At 32.6% G+C, this 20882-nt stretch overlaps 2 protein-coding genes across 2 annotated transcripts; both read left to right on the top strand.

Annotated features, from left to right (window-relative positions):
* The first annotated feature begins 2151 nt into the window (after positions 1 to 2151).
* LOC130628786 (uncharacterized) lies at positions 2152 to 14594 on the top strand. The gene is made up of 13 exons (XM_057441795.1): positions 2152 to 2255; positions 2897 to 2984; positions 4275 to 4568; positions 4963 to 5247; positions 5556 to 5573; positions 6387 to 6408; positions 7180 to 7427; positions 7885 to 10483; positions 11307 to 11570; positions 12161 to 12192; positions 12868 to 13354; positions 14219 to 14285; positions 14377 to 14594. Exons 2-12 carry the CDS (start codon positions 2975 to 2977, stop codon positions 14241 to 14243), a joined length of 4284 nt encoding a protein of 1427 aa, XP_057297778.1. The 5' UTR covers positions 2152 to 2255; positions 2897 to 2974; the 3' UTR covers positions 14244 to 14285; positions 14377 to 14594.
* Positions 14595 to 16727: 2133 nt separating this feature from the next.
* LOC130628788 (putative amine oxidase [copper-containing]) lies at positions 16728 to 20752 on the top strand. Its single transcript, XM_057441797.1, has 2 exons — positions 16728 to 17423; positions 17641 to 20752. The coding sequence occupies exon 2, from the start codon at positions 17949 to 17951 to the stop codon at positions 19236 to 19238; it is 1290 nt and encodes a 429-aa protein (XP_057297780.1). The 5' UTR covers positions 16728 to 17423; positions 17641 to 17948; the 3' UTR covers positions 19239 to 20752.
* Positions 20753 to 20882: the final 130 nt, after the last annotated feature.

Raw genomic sequence — 20882 nt, 5'->3', positions numbered from 1 at the left:
TAACTAAGAGAAAATACTTATCATGGCATAGCCCGCAATCATGAAAAGTACTTTAATGGGACTACAAATTCTAATAACGGTTGGTAATCAACTGATGATCTTGTGATTCAGTTAAACACTGCATGTTATACACTTTTAATATTATCTAGCTTATTGTAAACTAAAAAACAGATACACCTGATAGCTAAGTGAAATGTTCAACAAAAACAAACACAACTATCTACCAGTAACGGTTTAAGTTGCGATCAAAATAAACTGGAATATGTGATAATTTTACCTACAATTTGTCGGTAAAATATAGGAAACAGAAGAAAAAAGCAATCCATTATATCTAACCTTTTTCTTTAAAATACAGAACTAAAACTAACGCTACGCCAGAATATTTAATTAGTACATCGAAATTTTAAAAGAGGATGGGGAATCCGAGAGAAAAACACCTGTATAGCTATCACGTAAACAACCGGATCCAGCCCTTGTTTAGGTTCGGCCTAAAGACTGTTCAAAAAAATGCAATAATAAGTCAATGATAGTGCGCAAAATTTACGCTACACCACCCTTCTCTTCCAGTGCTATTGCATTTAATTATCAAATGAGGTAAATGTCAGATATATCAAGTCAGGTGTTTGTATAAATCCACCCATTTTTTTATACCACCTTTACGTTACTTTAGCAGGAATTATTTATATTTCGGTCAGCTCTGACACAACGTCTGAAAACCCCCACGTCAATAATGGAGATAATCATTCTCCTTATGAATTTGTTTAAGAGATATATATGATGTTGGTAAAAGACGGAATCTCTACAAATTTATTTGATGAACAGTCATGTGGTAAAATGAAAACATTAAACATGTAACTATATTCTTGCAAAATGTGAAACAATTCAAACTTTGATTCAAGAAATCGCGAGAGATAATTCTTTGTTTAATTAAAACTTTAAAAAAACGTTTAAAAATTTAGTTAAAGAATAGAAAATGCGTTGATAATATATATAACAGACATCGTTTAGGATAAATAAAACTTTAATAACATTAGCCCCGTTTGATATCAAAATCTACACATTTAAACGTTCAGGGGTAACGTTTATTATATCCGTCCCTTGCATTTAGAAAGGAGTCCTTACCTTAGTGGGACGCATGCCTAGCAATTATGAGTATTGTAAATTGTTTTCCGGTTTCTTAAGCCGTCCTCTATAAAGGAGTTTGTTATGAAGTACAGAAGTGATGTTTTTGCGATAAATCCATTTCCCATTATAAAGTTTATATAGTCAATTTTTTATTTACATGTGAAATCAGAAATATTCTGAAGATGCACAATAAGTTATATTGGAAAGCGTAATTTCTCCATGTACTTTGTTGTCAGAATTATTTTGTACCACATCTCACTTGCAAAGTTTTTCATTATGATTAAATGGCAAATATTTTAATCCCCAACTTATATGTATAAAACAGGTTTGTTTGAAACCTCAATTCACTCTTTTCTAAAACCTGGAAAGTAGTCTTTATGAAAACCTAGTTCTTAGGTGATACCCCAACTGTGAGGATGTTCTTTTGTGTACGGTACGTGCATGCTACCCGATGCACCATGTCATTTAAGAGGAAATACAATACAACAACAGGTAGCCAAACTAATTCTCTTTTTAAAACACCGGAGCTGTTTATGGCACCTTCATTCTCAGGAATTATGACAGCCCAGCTGTGGTAATGTTTCTACCTAGTTACTTTCTGGACCCTCTTTTTAAGGTTTAAGATAACAAATCAAACATAAAAAAACCCGATATAATTTAACAGACGAATCAAAGCATTTTGTATATACAACGCATGCGTTTCTACTCAAACGAACCACCCTTTTGAATAGAACATTTTTCTTATCATTAAAATTTAAATTCAAGAACATATCAAGATATATAGTTCTTTCAGTTCTATGGTTACTTGTATAATAGGAATTCAATCTTCAAGCAAAAAAAATGGTAAAAGTGAACTGTATAACTTGAGTACTCAATCGTTTTTACAATCCTTAAAAATACTTACCTTCCAATATCTGTATCCTCTGTATAATTCCAGATAAATTTGAGGTAAATTCAAATTCTTATTTAATTTAATGTTAGTGGTTTTAATACTTTTGAATGTCATTAAAGTAGCTATTTTTTTCTTCTCTTTAATAGCATTATCAAAAAATTTGATATCAAACTTAATAATTCTTTTCCCACGTCCATCTTGTCGTAAATGGAAAGAAGGATGTCTTTTTGAAAGCAAGGTAAGTGTTGAGCATTTTATGGCAAATTTTTGTAGAAAATAAAATGGAAACAGTAATAAAAATAATAATTTTTCATTTGAAAAAAATTCTACATGTTTGCCAGGTGTTTACTGATGTGGGCAAGACTACAATCCTTTATTCTTCTCTTTTAAAACAATCCTGGAAATAACTCTTAATCTGGAAAGCCATTTACTGTTCCTCTAGTTAGGGAAATAATATAATAATACAAATAATACACATTAATATATACCTGTCAACTCTTTTTTATATACAATAAATCTAAATGCTCCACACAACCGTGCAACAACTGACGCGATATTTTACGCTTGTTTTGGTATTTTCAATTTGCAATGCAATGACTTCTGTAAAACGTTCGAATCATCAAATCAAATTTTTTATTTACGTTTGTTAAAAAAACGAACAAGAAAAAAAAACAGATCAAAAAAAATTCTGCTGTGCTGTGAGGTCACTGATGTGCTGATATAAGATGGCAAAAAAAAAGAGATGTTAGGTATATATAATAAAGCATATATTGATTCGTCAAATATCAAATTAATCCACTCTTGGTGAGGCAGTTCAAAGTCTAGTAACAGTTCCATATTGTTTCTGTGCTGCAAATACCTGTTTTGCCTTTTTCATAGAAATATGACTTCATTCAAAAAATATCAATTCAATAAACATTCTATCTTGCTTGAGCAGGCGTGATTGCCGTATCTTTCATGGATTATGGTAAGGTTCTCTTCTCCTAATTTGTTACTAACTAGCTGTGTGACCAGTAAAACATCCACTGAATTGTAAAAGAATTTGAGTAGTAAAACGTTAAGCAACATTCTTTACAATTAAGTTTAAAATTACGAAAAAATAAGAATGCATTTTTCTATAGTGGATTCAATAATCGCAAATGAAATTGGCAACAGTCTGTTTTACGCGCTTAGGTCAATAATAAAAGTTAATTATGCATGACTTTGTAAAGTCAAGTTTTTAACTTAAACCAAATGTTTTACAGAAACAAAAAGAACTTTGTTATCGCGACTATTTTTGTTTTAAAAAAAGTTCTTTGCAAAAGCATACAAAAAAACAAAGCAAATGTGACATGTTTGAGCAGTTAATTCTCAAGCAAAAATCAGCGTTCTACATTGCCTCCCACGTACCGACAAAATTACTGTATTAATGACACCCCCTGTTTACTTATCTTTAAAAATAAAACTGACAAAGGGGAAGTAGCATTCAGTAAAGTAGCACTTTTTTGTTAGAAATAAAATTTTTGATTTTAATAGAAAACAGCAAATGAAATAGACTGTATCCTGTTTCATGCACTTGGGAAAAATAATCGTGACTTGCGCAAGGATTATTTTAAATTAAACATGGACAGATTACTTCTGAGGGAAACTGGCAAATTTTTTTCCGTGCAAAAATTAATAGGCACACATTAAAATTTTTAGCTAATGAAAGTGCCAATTTCATCACATAATTTGTGACCTAGTCAACTAAAAATGTAAACAAAAAGTATTAAAAAATCAATATGCATTTTTTGTGGATGTTTTACGCTCTTCGGGAAAATTGTAGAAAGTATTTTCTCCTTTTGCTTCTTACAGTCACACAAACGGAACAGGAATTATTCTTCATTTTTATATATTCTTTGCCTTTTGTTTTTATGGTTTTCCCACTACTTCTACTCGAAAAAGAGAAAAAAGGTCCCAAGCCACTGAAATCTCCGTTAATAAATTTGAAGACTGCTTAACAATACCTCTTTTCCTCAGATTTATCAGTAATGTAATCCATAATATTACTATCGGTTACACTAGTTTTTAACTTATTTGTTCTATAAATTTAAACCGAAAAGGCCAAATATTGCTTTTATGAAACTATAAATGCATAAATAGTCAAACCAGGCATAAATTTTCTTTGTAATTTTAAGTAACCTGTTCCCACTACTTCACACTTCAGTAACAAAGTATGTGAGATTACAAAGTAAATATTACGCACCCAAAACGCGTATAAATATTTTTTGGTATTTAGAACAGTTGTTTCTGGCATATAAATTATCAAGACATTTCACAGAGGAAAGGGAAGAAGGAAAGAGATTTTGTATCTTGTTATACGATGGAGAATCTTTCACAGTTGACGACATATTTGCATCTTCACTACAGTATGACCATCCAGTGTTAGAATGTGTATCATCTTGGTTGTTTAGCAAGAACACTGATAGTGACCTTAATCATATTGTACAAAAGGTTAACAGTTGTTTAAAAGAATGTTTTCGTCAATTTCAAATAAAGTGTGAGAACTTGAGAAATCATCCTTTTAGAAATGGTAATTGTTTTATTATACTATCTGTCAAACATCGTCTTAGGCAGGCTTCACATAAACTTTATTTCAGAGGCGAAGTTTAAATTTTATCCCGTCTCATTTCTTTATACATGTTTACATGATTTCGGGTGAGATGGCAGTCATTTCGTCTTTGCCCTCAAAATATACATGTAAACACAGCCTCTTCCTGAAGTTTGTTGTTATCAAAGAAATCAAATGACACATGTATGGATGTTATATATCTTTTATCCCTCATTTGCGAAGGTTTTCTTCGTTTCGCGCGAAAATAACTGTTTTCTTCGATTCGCGAAATTTTTTTCCATAAATTTCTCGTTTTTAATACGCGAAAGTTTCTATTCTTAAAGTACGTCTTGTAATTTCATTTGTTTCATTTTAGTTGGATCAAATTCTTCTTCAATTCCATTTGAAACGGCAGATCGCAAGAAATTATATTATAAAATTGCCGATGACGCTGTGATGAACACAAACTACATCGCCCATTTTCTTTTACCTTACAATGAGATTTTTAAACTAAAAAAAGATCCCACTAAAAATAAAAATGTGCTGTACAATGTTCTGAGAAGCTGGGATGACAAAACAGAGGTTAAAGGTCGCACTTGGAATCATTTAAAATCAGTCCTCTTGTTTTTATCTCACGAGAAATTAGTTCACGACATAGAAGGTATGTAGCTCTCAATTTGTTTTGATTACATCTGTTAAAACATCTCCGTAACTTTATTTAATAAACCTTCACCAATTTCAATAAATTTACGGTTTGGTATACACTCCCCAAATTACGTTCCGAAATCTTGTTTTTGTTGAAATATAATAAGAACTTGTATGAACAGTTTTAGAACTTGCAACACAGCCTAAAATCAACAATGTCGAACTGTCTTTTATAGCAAAAAAATTTGACGTCAATTCACGAGATTCACTTGTCTGTGCGATGCAAATTTCAATGTTCGTAACGCTTATTATTTTTTTTTGTAGGTAAAGACGAGTGTGATGGTGAGTAGTTACACCAACTATGTCAACTTGACACGAAATATGTTTAGACACAAAAATGTATTATCTTTCCAGGTTCTTAAATGTTGAAAAAAAAGCTGTGGTTCTAAAGTTACCCTGTGGTCCTTATAGTTAATTTTTAATTTTTTTTGTAACGGAAGTGCGTATTCTAACCTTCCGTCCATTTTTTAACTTCTTGAAATGACTCATTTGGAACATCCAGCTTATTTAGTTTTCCCCTCTTAGGAAAAGAATAGAAATTAGCTTTTCTTTTGAAGAAATGGTGATGTCAGCATTTACTTTTAAACGTCTTGATGCATATTTTACTAATTTAGTTTCTGTGGACCTAGTAAACTTGCATTAAGCCATAAAAAATAAGGCTTATCACCTTCTCCGCTGAGGTTAAAAAGGTTTCTGTTATTTAACTGGAGAATGTTATAAAAATTTGATTTGACTACATTGTTTTCAGTTGGATGAATACATGAAAATTGTCTTATATTTGATATTGAATATGATCAAATTCTACTTGAGTAATTGGATATTCCGTGGACTATATATGTGTAACTTCTGTCTATGTCATTAAATATGCTCTTAATTCACCACCCCATCCCCTTCTCCCCCTAAAATGGATGCCCGCTACGAACCTGTCTATTGGATCTTTGTTTAAAATATCAAACTTTAGTTTGATACTACACGAGAGAAGGGAATACATACTAAAGTGAGCAAAAATGCCTCCTTAAATATTGCCTTTTTTTGCTGAACAGGAATAGTTTTTTCTATTGTGCGTTTTAACTTTCATCGTTCAACGTTTTTTAGGTTTTCCTGTTGCCATACCTAGGTATGTGTTTTATCTATTATCTATTTTTTGTTCATCTTATTTAGTTTGTCATTTTGTATTAAACTATATTACAAAAGCACATATCTTCATACAGAGGTGTACATCTTTGGATTAAGCAAGCAGGAAAAAAATATAAGTTACATATGAATAATTTAAATTCTAAAAATATCTTATTCCACAGAAAAATAACAAGTATTTTAATCCTAGGTAGATTGACGTAGGCCACATCTTCTAATACTAGACCAACTTCTAAGGCATATGGAATATCTTCAAAATATATTGTCCTTTAGCACCATATAAACCTTTTCTGAATTTACCACCACTAACGTGCCCATATAACACGTAATGTTCTTACTTGTTATATGGGCACTTTTTTACTTTTTGCTTTTTCATGAAAGTCAATGATGAACTGTATATTTTGTTTTACCACCGGCGTTTATTGTATCAAGCGCCGACCTTCAGAAATAAATTTAATCAGATTTGCTGGAACCCAAAAGAATGCGGTTTACTTACGAGCCACCAATTTTATTGCTCCTCTTGTCCCAATTGTACACAGCTATTACCTAAGGTTAAACATCTTAAACGAGAAAACTAGAGAATTAAGTCCTTGAATAAGGTATTTTACTAATACCGTAATTAAATACTGTAATTAAATGCATTAAGAGAAGTTTATGTTGTTGTATTCTATATCATTTATAACATAATTAAGTAAAGAGAACTCTAAAATCAAATTTGATATGCATTATGAAGTTTTTCACCTTTTATGCTTAGATATCAGACTCACAAAGACTGCAATGAAAACATTATTATCACACTTATCTCGCCTATACCGAACATAACCATTACAAGTCACTCAGAAAATGAAGTTAGGAAGTTGGAAAAACAGAGTGAATACAAAGAAGAAGTATGTGGTGACAAAATGCTGATTCAAGTTTTTAAAAACAACTATTTTACTCCGGACAAGTTAGAAATATCAACACTTGATGATCCTGTGGTAAACATATCTATACCAATAGAAGGTACAGTTTATAATTTACTTTCAATTGGTTATATTTGCAGTTCATTATTGATCTACAAGGTTCTGATAGAATATATCCATTAAACATTCGATTTTTGGAATGCTTGACATCTTGTGTTCGTATTATTCGGAACAAATTTTAAAGTCTCTCTGATATGAGCCTACGTGAATGCATCTTAAACCGTTGTTACGACGAATTTTATACAATACAACTTGAAAGTTATAATCACCTATTATATAATTAACTTTAAAAAGGAGATTTTCCATTTGGTGCCATCTACTAACCGCCAACCAACTTGTGTGTTAGGCGAGTAAGTGAGATAAATGCTACACGCATCTCTGGCGGTAATGTAACATAGTTGCACTCAGAGAGGAAGAAGAGCCAGTCATTAGGAAGGAATCCTTAGGGATGTTTAACTTTTTTACTTGCTAATTTATATATATTTTTTTTTATATAGATACACCTCATCTACATTCTTGTCAAATTGAAAACATTCAGGTTATAACGCATGGGTATACTGATATTTTGGAATTCCTACACAAGATACAAAATGTTGAAGAGACCAACGCTATAGTAGAATATATCTCTAATGGAGGAAATCACAGAACGAAACTTTCACGCAACGAATGGTATGCGTTATGTTGGGAATATCTCCGCACGTATTTTTCTTTAAAAGATGCAACGCACATTACAGAAGCCATACAATTTCCACCATACAGAAAGGGAAACAAGATATCTGAGTTGGCTTACCTACTCAAAAACGTTTTAATGGAGAAAGAAAATGTTGGCGTCATTACAAGTTATAATACCGAGGAGCATTTAAATTTCCTAAAATATTCTGCGGTCAAAAATCATGGAAATTATCAGAACAGGATACTAATTATCTTTCCCAACCCTTTAATTTTCGTCAACATTAGATATTTAAAATCTGAAAACTTCTGTGATTTGGAGGACGAAATTAGGTTTGGTGAAAATGATATTAAGGCCTTGCTTTTCCTAAACAAACAGTTGTTGATAAATAAAAATAAAACATTCCTTAATATTATTGCAGCACCAAATCTGACGAATTGTAAGGATTCTTTAATCTGTGGAATGTGTTACATTTTATACAAGAACGATATGAAAAACAAAGAAAATTTAACAATTCGACTTAACAATATTTTAACAGACTTTTGCCACGCTTCTAAGTGTAGCACCGACCGAAACTTAACATTTATGAGAATAATAAGTAATATATTTGGTTTCCTTGCTACAAGAAAGTCGATCAGAAATTATGTTCCCGCAATAACATCTCAACCAGCTGAACAGATTCAATCACTAATGCTGAATATTGAACAACTCAAAATATTATACAGCGACGAAAAGAAGAAGATAATATTTGGTAATTTCGGATCTGGAAAATCTTTATTAGCTCTTTATCAAATCAAAGATCTTGTAGAATTTGCTGATAAAGAAACTGTAATATATTACATTTGCTGGAACTTAAGTAGCATGCTCGTACACGATATTAGAAAGTTTGTTAAAACTATTCAAAAAAATTATTTGGTAAAGATTCACATCTTTAACATAGTTGATATGTGTGCACATTTAAATCTTACAAGTTTACCTTCGTTATCAGTTTTTATCATAAAGCTAATTCAAAAGTATCCAGAAACAGTATTTCATCTATGCGTTGATGAGTTTGATGGCGAGCAGCTTGATTTTGAAGCTGCAACAGAACTCAAAGAAACATTACAGAGAAAAGAATTAATAGAATCTCATGTCACTATATTACCTCATTCATTGAGCAAAAAACGAACGTTTGTTTCGAAGGAAAAGAAACAACCACACTCCAGCTACAGATACAAGGAAACAGGTATGAAAATTTTTAAGCTGACTAAATGCATGAGAACAACAGAAAAGATATTCAAATTAACCAAAGCTATCGGAGAAAAAATATGTGAAGAAAACAGTGTTATATATCAACCAAGGCAACTTGATTCTAACACAATGTTGCTGCAGGCGGCTGTCGATATACATCCGCATGATGGAAAACGTAATAACGACCTTAAACTATCAGCGACAAATTTCACTGGAAAATATAGTACTACACACCCAGAAGAATCAAGCCTACTAAATATGACCAAAGGTCCTTCACTTGACATTAATGAATATCCTGACGACCGTAAAACATCTCCAGCAACACACAGTCTCAGTATACATAAAAAATCGCTGTTGGAAAGACCACTTGATATAGAAGTCATTGCAGCGAATACAAACCAGGTTCTAGTACATAAATCCAGAAAAACTTTGACACAATATGAGTATCCCGAAACAAGTTCTGTTGGTCACAATATAACCGGATGTATTCCTAAATATGTCACATTTGTAGAGCAAAATGACTTTTCAATGCAGTCGTTATCACATGATTTGACTTCAAAACTAGCCATACTACTAAAAAATTGGTTTTCGCAAAATAGTATCAGAATTCTTGTTTTGTGCAATACGCCATTTCATTATTTTGTCATGAAAAGTGTGCTAAAACTTCTGAATATCGATTTCATTGAATATATTGATTATTCAGATTGGCAACCTACAGGTAAAACTGGAGAATTGGCCTCCCTTACACAGAGTAAATGCACGTTGACAAATTATGTTGGAAGTCGTGGTAATGAAGCTGATAAAGTCATGGTTGTTATTGATCCAGCTGCCACAAAGCTTAAGCATTTAACGCTTGAATGTATGACGCGATGCCAGGACGATTTATTAATAATTGGGATAAATGATCCGCTTAAATCGAAAAAGAAACGGGGTTTTAGAACCATTTTCAACTTGCAAAAGAGTGAATCTTCAATAGGCAAGATTCTGGATGAGGTGGAAGATGATGGGTTGCTTCAACGTAATCAATGGAGTAGTATTTCTCTTGATGATGAAGAAATTTCTATTGTTAAGGAAAAGTTGCAGATTAATGTCCAATCTAAGACATATCGGGAATACCTGGATGTATTGAAAGACGTAGAAGTGCCATTTAAAGACATACCAAGAAATATAAACATGGATGCAACTGCGCTTAAACAGTAAGGATTCTTCAATCACCTTTTATAGTTGTGAATAGAATCTGTTTTGGTTACAAGTTTTCTTACGCAAAGTTAAAGTCGAAAAACTCTTCGAATAGACTTCAATATTAAGTTCAAACTTAAACAAGCCAAACCTTTGAATTTCTATTCAGATAATAAAAGGATATTGACCTTTTCCTAATTCAGAAACCTTAACTACGAAAAAATTTTACTGTAAGGGTTAAAATACTGAGTTTAATGTTATTCGATAAAAATAAATACTCGACAACAAGGCTCATGCTTTAAGACAAATCAAAATTTGCTTTTAATGATGAGGTTTTTTTGCAGAAATTCGCAAACAGTTAAACCTGCTAAGACTTCTAAAGATGCTGAATATCGCCAACTGTCTACTTTTCTTTATAATTTCAGATTCAAAAAGTATTTCACATTGAATTCTACAGAATTTTCCGTTACGCATGGAACATTAACTTTAAACGTGTGTTTTGTCCGACAGGTTTTTCTTTGATCAGTGCTTTTGTTACATTGATATCAGTTTGTACACATTTGTCACCTTTTTTCTTTCTCAGGGTCATGCTTACAACACACGCACAAACTCGTTTATTTTGGCATATCTCAAAAGAGGGATTAAAGTGCCTTATTACTTATTAAAAACAATGACTTCATCTACATCCAACTTAAATAGCAAAGAGTATATCCTTCATTCGTAACTTGTATTTAAAAACCTCTTTGAACTCAATTCATGGCACCTTTCTCTTGAATTTTAACTTTCCATTATGAGAATGAAAGGGTAAAAAAAATTGTAATTTCTCTCTCTCATTTATAGGCTTCAGATTACAGATTCAGTTAAGAATTTAAAGTGTTCATACAAGAATGAAAAGGAATGTTCGTTAAATTGGGAAGCTGAAGGGTTTACTTATATAATACGTGCAAAAGAAACACACAGTAACAGTGACTGGTATGAAGTATGCCGAACTCGTCAATCACCGTGTACAGTAAAGAACTTAAAACTCGTCTCCCGATACATGTTTTCTGTGACTGCTGTTAGCAGTTTGGATCATTCAGAGGATAAAGTAGTCGAATATTTTCAGTAAGTAATTACTTTCAAGAAATTTAAAATATAATCGTACAAAAGGATAAAAAATAAATTTTTAGTTATGTGATGCCCCTCGTTGCGAGATTGTTTTCACGTTTTAATATATTGACTATAGTAGAGAATTATAGAAGCTTCAGAAGAAAAAGCACAAGATGTTTGTTACTGCGCGTTGTTGTTCGGTTCACATAAAAAGACAGAATTTTGTAAGATTCAACAGTTTCTTTCCAATAATAAAGTACAAATCCTCAAAATCCGTAGTAAACTGTTCTCGCTGTTCACAACGCTAAGCAACTGTTTTACACAGAAATACAACTCTTTTTTATACACAAAAGTGACACAAAAACATAACAATTACTGCACAGCTACGATACGCACGACTAACACACACAATGACATTAGCGCACCACAAGGGACAACTCAAACACACAAACTATAATTGTCTCTAAACGAAATCCCATAGGGGCCATTTCAATGTTAGTTTTTTAATCTGTCCAATGTTTAAGCGATGCCATGAGTTACTGTAACTTTAAATATAACATTTTATAGTTACAATATTTATTGTTACTCTTATGTATATATTTTAGTAACAAAAGAAAATGCTCAGATGTCTTTGCTGGTAAGTCGTAATCATTTTCCAGCAATTCTGTATCTATGAGTAAGCAAGTATGTAAGTAACGGGAAGTTTTAACATCCTTGGGGATTCCATCTAAACGGCTGGCTCTTCTTTCCCTCCGACTGTAACTATGTTACATTATCGCTAGAGATACGTATAGCATTGCTCTACTTGCTTGCTTGTCACACAAGTCTTGGGGACGTCCGTCCGTCCGTCCATCCGTCTGTCTGTCACGCAAAATGATAGCTTAGCTGCGCAGATAGCAAGACGCACGCAATGCTGTATAAAAAGAACGGGCGAACCCGTGGATTTTTCCACGGGCTAACGACTAGTTGAACAAAATAACAAACATTATACCATACACGATAACGTCATTAAAGTAGTGTTTTTAAAATTTTAATTTTATTTGTTTATAAAAAAAATTTATTATTTGTACCATCCTGTATTTTCTCCGTTATTTAACTTCTTCTTACGAAATAAATATCTACGTAATTCTTTTTACGCTTGCACAAATTAACCTGCAAATAATTTTTTTCACTCTTGTTTGGTATATTAACATTCCCTTTTAACTATTTTATATTTATAGAATGTTTTAATCTTTTGTAATTTCTTTCAATTTTATATTTTTGTCCATTCGTGAATTCACATCGTTTCATTCATTTATTATTTTGTTTTTAGATATCAAGAAACTTATTAGAGATGAAAATATTGACGAATTTCAAAGACTTCTCTCCATCCTCCCAAACATCGTCCATATGAGAGATGAAGAGGAAGACACGCCATTGATGTGGACAGCACGTTACACCGACAATTCATCAATGGTGAAACTTCTCATCAAATATGGATGTGATGTTTGGGCATTTGAAAAGAAGTACGAATTGAACAGTTATCATTACGCTGCGAGAAACGATCGTCACACAATATTAAACACATTATGTCGTCATGACGTAACATACATCAACCGTGGAAATGTTAACAACTGGACACCATTACATTTGGCCTCACTTCGTGGTTACATCTCATGTGTTGATGTTTTGTTGCGTCACACTAATATTGATGTGGCGATTAAAAGCAAAAATGGACAAACTGCGTATGATATGGCTGGAAGAGGAGATAATAAACAAAATCGTGACATAATTAGATTGAAGATTACAGATTACGAAAAGTAAGTTTTAAGTACTTTTGAAACGTAATGTGTTAATATAAAAATAATAAACAACAAAACTCAAAAATAATGGCCGTATTCCGTCGAAAATGTCATGTTACGGAATCACGAAATGCTATATATAAAGGGACGGCGAACCTTTTGTGTTTATCCACGGGAGACCGACTAGTCTCTTTAAAAATAGCCCTATTTTGTCTGTCTGTTTGTGTGCGAGAAAAAAGTCGTCTTACGGAAACATGAAATACAAGCTTTCTACTAGTCTCTATAATAATAGCCGTTGTCTGTCTGTCTCTGCGCTGACCCCCCCTGAGTTAGAAAATGATGTTACGGAAACACGAATATCAAATGCGATATATTCTTATCCAGTTTGTTGAGACGGGTAAATATAATGGACGGGCGAACCCGTTGATTTTTCCACGGGTTAACGACTAGTCTATATATTATAATACCTGCTTGTCGCACAAAATGGTAACCGCAGTAACGAGACACACGAAATGCGGTAAATAAAGGACAGGTGAACCCGTGGATTTATCCACGGGTTCTCCACCTTCTTATATAAGTTATTCTAAATTAAACTTAAAATTCTCAATATAAACAAAGAATAAGAATTAGTTACATTTAAACAGATAGAGAATTGCAACCTGGACCAAGGAAACAAGAAAAGATTTAAAAACATATTTAGGAGAAGAAGACTTAACTATAAGTGAGTGGTGGTAAAAACACAACCTCGTACCCAAGTTAGGTAGTGTGTTAAAAGTAATTGGGAATCTATTTTTGATTGAAAAATAATGATTAAAATGCGAATGATTGGAAAACCGTAACAAAATCATATACAAAGCTATACCGTATCAATCTTCCTTTTAGGTCGAGAAAAAAATCAGGAGAATAGAGATTATTTAATTGCGCAAAACTAACAAAGAAAATCTGCTAGGTAAGGATGACCATGGATTTGATTAAATTCTATTTCTTGTTTTTTTCCTTCTTTTATCGATGAAATATTTAGTTTATTATTTTATTTTTAGAAAACAATGATCAAATTTTTTACGCTACTTCAAGTCTACCATCTGAATGCGTTGGGAAACAATTTTTGTTAGAATGTTCGAAAAACACAATACTTTCCAGACTGTCTGAAGAGTTTCTCATTAATAAATCCTTCATCTCAAGCTTTTTGTAATACAGGAAAATTTAGGCGAGAATTTTAATTACAAAGTTGATTTTGCATGTTTTTTGTACTGAAAATGTTTATTTTAAACCTGATTATTGCAAAAAAGAACCGATTGGTTTAAAAACATTAAATTAACACTGGCACATGTTGTGAATATAAAGAATTTAATTATAATATTTGAAGTGCTCCGATATTTTACCTAAGAATAAATTATTTGACATTATTATTTTTTAACAAATTGGAGTTTTATACTTATGCAAAAAATGTAAATATACAATTTTAGCTAGTCGTAAAACATAATTAAGATGCATTATTTCTGAAGACTGGTGAAATAAATTCTAGGTTGGTTTTGGCTAGGTTGGTTGTATAAATAAAGTAACAGTGAATATCTATGTATTCACAAATGAGAAAAACATCCGCAAAAAATGTTTTGAAACAAGCGACAACCTTTCTTTAAAACAACAAACTCATTGATCATATCTTTATTAAGCTTGACCAAAATACGCTCTAAATGGATTTATTTTTGCTCGTGATAAAATTTGTGACCAACATTTTATCATATTTTGTTTGCATCACAAAATAATAAAGAATAAAAACAGGTGTGAGTGGAGATAGACAATGTGCTCGAAAAGGAACTCGAAATTTCAGAAATAATCCTCAACCCGGTGTACACACTACCATTACTCAGGGGCATGTTGAAAATACCTTACTGCTTCTACCTTGCTCAAATCAAGCTCAAGACAACTAGTTTAGAACATGGCAAAAAAGAAACATATTTTTAAAAAGTGCCTACGCAGCGCAAAATCTGTCAAATTCAATTATTTTTTTGAAACTAATACGAAACGAAATGAAGAAATAAATAACGATTTTAAATCCAGTTTTATAAAAACTCGCATTACTGTCAAAGCTTTATGAAGAACATGTCGAGTAAAAACAACCAAATGCTCCATCAAACATCATAAATTTCAATTCAACGAAGATATTTTATGTAAAAATAAATATTAGTATCAGCCTAGCTTTTACTAATAACACACACACACACACTGTTATAGATTTTGCTGTGTGACCAAACCTTATTTAGTTTCTTGCGTTCTGCAAACTGGAAATCCAATCTATTATAGCGTACTGGCATATTTCTTTAACAGCTTTCACATGGTGTAAAACACAGCAGCAGCGTAAATGTTAATGAAAACACGAAGAGTTTTATGGCATCGACATGGCTAGCACCAACTGAAAACTCTTGCAATATATCTCATAATGGAGAATTTCCACCCCCGTAAGACAATCATCAAATTTATTTAAGGAAAAAAAAATTTCGAAATTCCGCGAAATATCATAGTCATGTCGAAACGCAACGAACTCTGTAAGAAAAACCATCAACTTTGAATGCATGCAGAATCTAATAGTTTTTACAAGATCAAAATTCTTGTATGATTAAAGTATTTAGTGTTGTTTCGATACTCGTCTTTTATTGGTTTTTATTAGTTTGCGTTTGAATTGATTTCTGGCAGGGGTATTTGATGTCAGTTAAGTCAGATGGCAATTTTGTATGTCAAGGGTACCTTTTTCATATTTTTTTGTTTGTTTGTTTGTTTTGTATCTGTAATAAGTTATGTATTATGCACTTTTGAATTTGTTTTTTTTATTTTTATTAGTTTTAATTTTAGTCTTCTTTATTGTATCGCCCTATTTTCCTCTCTTTATCTATATTATAATAATGTCTGTCTGTCTGTCACGCAAAATGGTAGCTTAGCTGCGCAAGTAGCGAAAAGCACGCAATGCGGTATAAAAAGGATAGGCGAACCCGTAGATTTTCCACGGGCTAACGACTAATGTGTATAATTCTGCTAGTGGTAATCTCCATTTCTATCTTCTTTTCAAGACATATATATGATTATGTATCTTCCTTGTCTATTTTCATGACAACCCATATACATGATTGTCTATCTACTATAGTTTATTTTTAGATATTAGGTAATCCTTATCTACTTTTTAGTTTCTTGTTCGCTTCTTTTTTCAATCTCTTAGATGGATATAAGGACATTCTTAACCATAATCACCGTGTCAACTGATTTTCTATTGCGTCGGTAAATAAAGCTATTTAATGTTGCAATTAATGTTGCTTTTTCATAAAAATAATTAAAATTCCAACCAAGCTGATCATTATTCTTATTTCTCTATTGTTCTAAACAATAAACGCATTGGTAATTACCTGAAATCCCAGCCTCATTTTCTACTAAATCTTAGGGCTACGTAAAGTTGGCATGCGTGTCATTCCGCTCCTTGCTATGTATCTCAATTCTATTTCATATGTCAATCCAACTTATGTTCATTCTCACACTATTTTAATTCCGTTCGCTGGCATGTTTGTTTTTCATATCCTTTTGGTGCCCTTTAGCCATAATTTAGTGTATGGACAAGTACTACAAAGTACGACAAAGGCTTCCAAGTTTCTTACCTAAACAAATTTTGCTTATAACTTGTGAGAACGCTTCGTACCATTTCTTTTAAACAGGTGTTAAATTGGAATAAAAATCACATTGATCAAATTTACTGGAAAAAAGGTTTTATCACAGACTTTTTATCCGAAAGGAGATAGTATCCAAACAACTAAAGAAAGTTGAATTATTTTACCAAACAAGACACATTATTACTACGTCATACGTCTGTCAAGTAGACACTATCTTATTGTGATATTCTTTTATCCAATTAACTGAACTGGCTCAAAGGTAACTACCAGACTGATCAACACAATACACAAGTGAGTTCTAATCTAATTAATTGCACGGTTTATTGAAGACGCAACAGCTTATAATTAATGCAACGTTGGAATTAAGTTATAAACACTTTTGAGCGATTTAAACTGGAAAAAGAATATGGAGCCTATGGAGCAAGAAAAAGAGTGTAAGTTGAACATATATCTTGTTTGTTTTGTACTGTTAACGAATAAACGCGCGAGTGCTCAAAGGTGCATTTTAAGAAATAATTTTGCGCTATTTTCTAAATTGCTGCGCGACATGTTTAACATCAAAACGAGGTGTGTCACCTTGTTTTGATGTTAAGCATTGAGAAAGAATTTGTTAATTATGTATTTGATTTGATTAAATATTATGTTTTGTAGCTTTTTAGAAGAAAAAGAAAGAACCAGAAAGAGAATCCAAAATCGCCCATATTGAGTCTCCGCAAGGCAAATCGAACTTCTGTATCCTGCATAACCACTAAGCTACGGCGCACTATTTTATGACTTCATACCAATGTATATATATACTTGACAATTCACTGCAGTAAGGAGGTGTTACCTGTTTGAGACGCTAAAAGTGTTATAAAACTACCGATAAAACTGATGCTCGATATCTTTCTTACTAAGAACTGTAGCAGACAAATTACAGAACAAAATAGAAAGACAAAGTTACATAATAATCAACTGAAATGAATACTTTATTACTTCTCAAATTCCAGGTTATCTACAACTTGAAAGCCTACAACAGCACCATACAACTGATGCAAGAGTATAACGCAGGAACACTGGCAGTTGTAACAGTTCCACAAATTCCTGATGATGTCTTGAAAAGAGCAAATCAGAAGCGACGTGACGAACAAGCTGATGGCATCTTTCCATCAATGGAACCTATCATGTTTTCACCCAACGGTCCACGCTTTTCTGTACGAGGACGAGAGGTTAAATATTTAGATTGGAAATTCAACTTTCTTGTACAACCTTCCACGAGTCCTGCAATATTTGACGTCCGCTACAAGAAGAAAAGAATAGCGTTTAAAACAAGCCTTCAGAAAGCTGCCTCTTTGTATGCCACCGGTGGACCTTACCTTAAATTTACCAACGTGCTCGACTCAAATTGGTATCTCGGACAAACCTATACCTTAATAAGCGTCACTGACTGTCCGCAGCAAGCAGTGTTCTTAGATATAGACGCCTACCTTGATACAAAGGCAGTATCTATTAAAAATGCAGCATGTATCTTTGAACAGGTGGGCAGTGTCCCTCTTCGACGACATCATCATCAAAACAAGAATGGGTACGCATATGGCGCCCTATCAGATGCATCCTTGGTTGTAAGATTTGTGACAGATATGACAAGCTACGATTACATAAATGATTTTGTTTTCCATCAAAATGGTGTCGTTGAGGTGAAAACAACAACAACTGGCCATCTCCTTACTAGTCCATATTACGCACAAAATGAAAACAAATATGGCTACCAAACTGTAGACAACTATCTGGGTGGTATTCACGATCATATGATGTTATTTAAAGTTGATTTGGACATCTTAGGAAGAAATAACACTTTTAAAACGATGGATATAAAGTTGGAAACAAGACGAGATGCATGGGATATTCGTCCAGTTGTCAAAAAATACATAAAGCATAATAGGCATACGACAGAAAGAGACGCAGCGATACAATTTAACTTCGACCATCCAAAATATTACATTATCTTAAATGAAAAGGAAAAAAACAAATACGGAAATGTGCGGGTTATCGGATATATGTGCAAAATAAGGTCAAACAAGTTTATCCGGTTGTTCATGAAGGTACAAAGCACACTGGATGGTCAAAATACCAAGTGTCAATCTCGAAGTTTAAAGAAACAGAAAGATATGGAAGCTGCATGTTTAATTACTATCCGCAATACCTTGATCCAACATGTTCCTTTGATGCACGTATCGATGACGATGAAAGTATTGAGAATGAAGACTTAGTTGCATGGATTCCCATTGGTGGTCTTCACATTCCTTGCACAGAAGTTTACCCAAGTACCCCTACTACCGGGAACCAGTTTGCGTTTTTCATCAAACCCTTTAACTATTTTGATGAAGATCCGAGTTTTACTTCGTTGAATTCTGTTTATATTGAAGAAAATGGTAAATCAAGAACGATTAATGCATATGGTACACCAGATCAAGCAACATGTCCAATACCCTCGCGAGAATTCAGATAATTTTGTATTGACTGTTAATCTACATTTTTAGAATTTTCGTTGTCGTTGAAGATACTCATACAAGTGTGACGTAAACGCGAAAATACTAGTGGTGTTCATGCTAAGTATTCTTTAGTTTGAGGCTATTTGTGTTTTTTGATACAGTTTATAGAAACCCATGAAACTCTCTAAAAAATTTAGTTAGTTCTCAAAGGATTTTTTTTTGTCAATGAGCGACACAAAAAAATATGAAAAAAGAATACCAATATTTGGTGACTCCTAATTTTCTTTGTATGCCTGGGAATGTTTTTACGATTTGTTTAAATTGACAATTTATTCTGCTAGGTGATAAAAACAGATACTGAAGAAAATAATGATCGGCGACTATTTTAATCGCCAAATTTGATCCCTAAAAGTTTTTTGTTAAATTTGAAATTTTTGCATTTTTGCATGTAGTACTGTTAGCTCCCTGTAACTCAAACACCGGATCACTCGAACTTTTATTATCTCAAAGTATTTTCTTGGGTCGCTTGAACTTTCGTTAATACTTTCTCAAACCTCGGAAAACTCGAATATTCGTTAACTGGATCCATTTTTCGTCCCCTTTTTGCCTCGAGAAAAGGAAATGAAAGACTAGATAAATGTCAGATTTAATATTTATTAACTTTTAATGTAATATAGATAGTTAATACTGTATGTTGTAGGAAAATTTAATTTACACGGGACTTGAATACCTTTTTCATCGATAAGATTGCACCTCTACCCAGTAATTGTTACCCCAACTCTTGAAAAAATCTTTTAACTCGAACTATAATCTCATTTAGACTAAACTCGACTTAACTCGAACATTTGTGAAGTCAAACTATTTTTCTCGGGTTCGAGTTACGGGAAGTTAACTGTATGTAAAAAGAAGTGAATGATAGAATCGGGGGTAAAAGGCCTGGCCGCATGGTTTTAAAAATACAATAATAACAAGTACACATAGAAATACAACGTAAATCTTATATAAAGTTCCCAAAATGTTACATATTATTCATGAGAAAACGCAATTTATCTACTAAATGTTTCAGTCTAATCCAAATACTGGGAAACTATATGTGCGGGTCACCAATGAGGGGGGACCTACAAAAAAAACCATAGTGCATTGCTAAAACTCACATGTCAACATCAGAAGCTCTGGAAACATAGCAATCGCTCAATTAGACCGATTAAAACATTAGCTAATTCTATTCCCATGCTAAACGTCAGAAAAACTTGATTAACAATTACAAAAATCTTTTAAATAACGGTAGTATTAATGATGTATCTCAATGATATTTCATTTGTCAATCCAACTGGTGTTCATTTTCATACTATTGTAATTCCGTTCGCTGGCAACTTTTTTTTGGTATTCTTATGGTATCCTTTAGCCATAATTTAGATTGTA

Source organism: Hydractinia symbiolongicarpus, chromosome 15, assembly GCF_029227915.1.
Source record: "Hydractinia symbiolongicarpus strain clone_291-10 chromosome 15, HSymV2.1, whole genome shotgun sequence".
Taxonomy (NCBI): domain Eukaryota; kingdom Metazoa; phylum Cnidaria; class Hydrozoa; order Anthoathecata; family Hydractiniidae; genus Hydractinia; species Hydractinia symbiolongicarpus.
The sequence above is the reverse complement of the archived record's forward strand: the minus strand, read 5'-3'. Positions and strand labels throughout refer to the sequence as shown.